Genomic DNA, 4,917 nt, shown 5'->3' on the forward strand with positions numbered 1-4,917 from the left:
ATATCACGAAAGCCTAAACCTCCTAGGCACTTGGGTGTACACATGGAGTCCCAGCTTTGCCAATGAACTTTGCGTTTTAAATCCGAGCTGCCCCACCAGAATTTTTCTGTCAAAGAGCGAATCTCATCAATAATCCCGGAGGGTATCCGATACACCCCCATGAGGTAAGTTGGGATGGCTTGGATAACTGACTTGATCATAATCTCCTTCCCTGCTCTTGAAAGAAGCTTCTCCTTCCACCCTTGTAATTTCTTCCAAATACGATCTTTAAGGGAAGCAACAATTAGCTTCTTTGACCGGCCAATAATAGTTGGAATGCCGAGATATTTGTCGTGGTGGGAAACTAGTCTCATATTTAAAAGATCTTTCAACTCTTCTTTTTTAGCATCACAGACCCCTTTGCTAAAGGAAACTTTCGACTTGACGTAGTTAATTTTCTGCCCGGAAGCTGCTTCGTAACTATTGAGGATATCAATTATTTTCAAGCATTCATTCTTGTTAGCTCTAGCGAAAAGGAGATGACAAAGGAGACTGTCATCTGCAAAAAAGAGGTGAGAAATAATAGGCCCGTTCCGGCTCGCCTTTGCTCCATGTATAGAGCCATCACTAACTAATTTGTTCAAGAGACTAGAAAAAGCGTATGCAACAATGATAACAAGATACGGAGATAGCGGATCTCCCTGCCTGAGTCCTCGGGAGGGGGTCACATTGCCACAAACATTACCATTGATGATGAAAGAGTAAGTTACTGAAGAAATACAACCCATCACCATCCTTCTCCATCACCATCAGATAATATAAGGTCAGTTAAAATAAGTCCAATAAATAAAACGGAGCCTAAAGGATAACAAATTCCTCCCTCCATTTTCTTAAATTTTACCTAAACATATTGTACGCAAATTATATCATGAACACAAGCAATAAGCCAATAGGCGATATTGTGGCTTTGAAAACGCGTTTATAATTTACAAGTCATTGAGAATTAGGTGACACACATGAACAATCTTTTACAACAATTCTTTCGCCTAAAGAAGTGTTTCAAATAAGCAGTTTATGTCACATCAAATCAATAGATGATCATACTTCACTAAACAGTACACCAACTTAATGGCTATGCTTCTAAATATTTCTTCTATGTTACTACTCAGTGATGCTGCTAAAAATCGAAAGAACAGATGTCGATTAGGCTGCTGAAATACTTCTTTCATTCTTCAGCAGCTATGCTTCCATCCTCCAATTGCCTCTGTTTTTCGTGTTCCACTGAAAGAAGAGTAGATGGGTAAGCAATCATGCTAAAAATGTTTGTTGTTTGTGTAATGTGCAAAATGAATAAAACGGAGCCTAAATGATGGAGAAACACGGACGTTACCTATATATATGAACCACATATAAAGAATCCATCACAGACTTTCAACCATTTCCAATTGCAAATATTTACATAAAGCAATCGCAAAGGAAGATTTATGCCAAGAACACTTTTAAACAAAAGCTCCACACCTCCACCTCAAAAATAACACTCAGAAAAACCAATAAAGCAAATTACACACACAAATTGTATGGTTATAAGTTATAACAAAATGAAATTGAAAATCATCTTATGATTGGGGAAAAATGAAGTCATCCCATAAAAAATAACACTACCAGGCTACTAGCAAGTAGCAACATCCATAAAGTGAACCGGTTGTCCACCACTTGCACTAACTCACAATCTTTCCACTTATTTAGGAGTTTGGACATATAATATAGGCGGGTTCTATACAACATACCTAGTAATCTAATGCTTGAAAATGTACGATTTTTTTTTTAAATATAGCATCAAAGTACCAGGTATACACAATTACAATCCTAACTCAGGCTACTCTGCAGCAGGTTAAACAAGACGTCCATAAATACTCTAGTTATAGGAAATTTTGTTGAATGTTGAGCAAAAAATAAAATGTTATGACCAAAAAAGCTAATTAGTTAGTAACTATAGAAGTGGACGATGTATAACAAGGAATAAATAGCAAGACTACTGCTATTACATACTCTCTCCCTCCAAATTAAAAAAAAGGTATTAGGAAAAGATATAATTACTACATTTTTTGCTGTCCCCTTCTATGCTCTCCAATAATTTCCTTCCCACAAGTCATCACTACCAAGCCAGCCTCACACTCATATTACATGGAAATAACCACATGTTCATGCACCTACTCAAGTCCTCGACCAGTCGACTACTCACTTCCAAGAATAATGACTAACTACATTAATAAAAATATCATGTTTCCAGATTGCTAAGTTACTAGAAAGGCAGACAAATACCACAATCTACAATTGCTTGGGGTGCTAGTACCCTGAGTTGCAAAACTACATATACATACATGTATGATAACGCCAATACTTTTAACTAAAGGATTACTCAGAAAATCCCTATGATCTACAGATAATCATAGTATAACTGGTGAAGAAAGTTGCACACACTATCCACAAAAGACAATATTAGGCAGTTAGAGTTCACAAGTCACTGAATTTAAACACAGTTGTAGGACTTAACCAAATTTGCCTAATCATTCTTCCTAAGCAATTGAACACAAATATTAGACAAGTTAAAATCTGTAACAAATACATTTAGAACAGAAACTAATGGCAGAAAGTAGGATACTTACACATCAGCTTATGCAATGCCTTCTGTGTCCTCTTTTCCAGTTTATCTAGCTTCTTCTGCACATCCCTCCTGAGGTCCCAATTGGGTTTCTTTGGTGCAATGTTCAGAAAAGGATCCTGCATGCACTTGCAACGTTAAAACTTTTTCAAAAGAAAAACAAGCTGCCCTTAAAAACAATTATTGATGTTCCCAATCACGAGAATGGTAAAAGGCAGAAGTAAACACAAGCTAACCTCTTTTTCTTCAGGTGGAGGAGCTGCAGCAACAGGATCCTCAAATTTTGGTAGTTCTGGTGCTGCAAGTTTACCTTCTTGTAGTTGTTTGTCATGAGGAAGGTAATTCCGGAATTTCAAGTTCAGACCACTACGGGAAAAAAAAAAAATTACACTTCAGAAACTTTGAAGTTCTGACAGAGCAACACCAAGCAGGAGACAGTAAATAACAGGTAATCAGTTACACTGATAAAATTTAACTACTTCGTCGCAATATTGGTTCATTTTTAAAGGTACTGACAGCGCAAAAAAGCGGGAGATGAAAACTCAATCGAGCAGGAATAATGAATAGGTTCCTCACCTACTCCTCACATTATTAACAACTTGTTTTCAAGAAGCCCATAACAAAAGCATAGTAAAAGAGGAGGAACCTATTTAGTAGTGAGAACTCTAGATAATAAACTTGTGCTACTAAATCAAACTAATTTTACCATTGTGGCAACTTTCAAGTATCAATGTCATAATCATGCCATCACAGTCCCCCAATCATAAGAGGACCAAACACAATGAAAGTGGAACAACTGAAATTTTATAATTAACAACCAAAAATCCAGGTTTATGGCATGTCTAGCATGGTAACAGATTGTGGCAAATGGCAATACCACCCAAAAGAAAAAAATTCAAGCTATGACTACCAACTCACCTAAACAAAGCCACTCACCTACCGGCTACAAAAAAATTACTACTTTTGTCTAACTGAAAACCCAACTAGTTGGAATTGGCCCTTTTACTTTTCGGGGCGAGGTACAAGATGCAGAACCTTGAGAAATTATTCTTGGTAGAGGGATGTATTGGCAACTCAAATTAAACAAAGTAACCTTGCAAGGTTTGCAAAGATGAAAGGAAACATATTAGCACATTAAAGAAATAACTTCGATGATTCTTATTGAACCCAAAGTTTATAGCGAGTTTTCACTTTCTAGAAAGACAAAGCACACAAATGACGCAAGCAAGGAATAGGAAAATGAGCATATCCTACCCATTCTCAAAAAAAAAAATCCCTTCACCTCAGCACAACCATCGAGACGAATGTCACTTCTCCGAAAGCAGAAGCATCAACTTGTGCAAAAATTTCAAGCTTCAACATAACCTAACATTAGAATTCCAATTCTTTCTTCTAAAACCCTAAACGCCACTTAATCCTCTAGCATTCAAATAATCCTTCCATAAACTTCTTTTGGAGCATGTAATCGATAATTTAGGATCTAAAAGCACAAACAACTAAACTTCCTAGCTAAACAATAGGCTGCAGATTACACAAATCAAAATTTTTTTTTACAAATCGAACTAAAAGATAACATTCAATCAATATAAAACTAAATAAGGACTAATTCGAACAGAAACAAACCTATCTCCATTGTTATCAGCATCGCCATCCTCGGAGTTGTTTTTGGGTTGAGAAGAATCCTCGTCTGGAGTTTCAAAAAGCTCTTGAGCTGCTCTTAGAGCTCTTAGTCTCTCTCTCCTCTCTGCTGCTGCTTGTTCAATTGATTCTTCTTCCGCCGCCATTGAAGCGTGCTTCTACGAATTGCCACAAATTAATATGGATTGGGAAAACTACGGGAAAAGAATAATTGGATGAACACAAATTCAAAAAAGGCTAAACTTTACCTTAGGAGGAATTTCTATAATTAGGGTTTGATCTTTAAATTCTGAAATACAGAATTTTCCGGAAGAAGAAGAACACCGAACGCACAGTTTTGCTCTTGGGTGAGGACTGTGCGTCTGTGCTTAGGGGTGGGGGTGGGGGTGGGACTAAAGTTGGTTGTGGGACGCGGCTCGACCCGGCACGAAAAAACCCGGTGCGGCACGAGCACGAAAAACGCACGGCCATGTATGAAGCCGTGGTCCGGACCTGGGCCTTAATTTTTTTATAAAAGCATGACAAGGCATGACAAGTCGACAAGACTCGACCCAACACGACAAAGCAGCTAAATTTAGTAAAATTAACCTTAGGCACGACGGACCGGCCCGACACGAAAGCCCGTGGGCTTGGGCCGG

The 4,917-nt window shown here is 37.9% G+C and overlaps 1 protein-coding gene across 1 annotated transcript; it reads right to left on the reverse strand.

Annotated features, from left to right (window-relative positions):
* Positions 1-921: 921 nt before the first annotated feature.
* LOC110796790 (uncharacterized) lies at positions 922-4,664 on the reverse strand. The gene is made up of 5 exons (XM_022001874.2): positions 4,528-4,664; positions 4,265-4,437; positions 2,878-3,007; positions 2,646-2,760; positions 922-1,260 (listed from the first exon to the last, which is right to left on the reverse strand). Exons 2-5 carry the CDS (start codon positions 4,423-4,425, stop codon positions 1,205-1,207), a joined length of 462 nt encoding a protein of 153 aa, XP_021857566.1. The 5' UTR covers positions 4,426-4,437; positions 4,528-4,664; the 3' UTR covers positions 922-1,204.
* Between the last annotated feature and the right edge of the window lie 253 nt (positions 4,665-4,917).

This window comes from Spinacia oleracea, chromosome 2 (assembly GCF_020520425.1).
Source record: "Spinacia oleracea cultivar Varoflay chromosome 2, BTI_SOV_V1, whole genome shotgun sequence".
Taxonomy (NCBI): Eukaryota; Viridiplantae; Streptophyta; class Magnoliopsida; order Caryophyllales; family Amaranthaceae; genus Spinacia; species Spinacia oleracea.

Bases quoted from the DNA above. Each gene is read 5' to 3' on its own strand.
- LOC110796790 (XM_022001874.2), bottom strand. From the start codon at position 4,425: ATGGCGGCGGAAGAAGAATCAATTGAACAAGCAGCAGCAGAGAGGAGA. The intron at 3,008-4,264 runs GTTTGTTTCTGT...TTTTTCCCGTAG, and splicing joins GCTGATAACAATGGAGATAG to TGGTCTGAACTTGAAATTCC. The intron at 2,761-2,877 runs GTTAGCTTGTGT...AAGTGCATGCAG, and splicing joins CTCCACCTGAAGAAAAAGAG to GATCCTTTTCTGAACATTGC.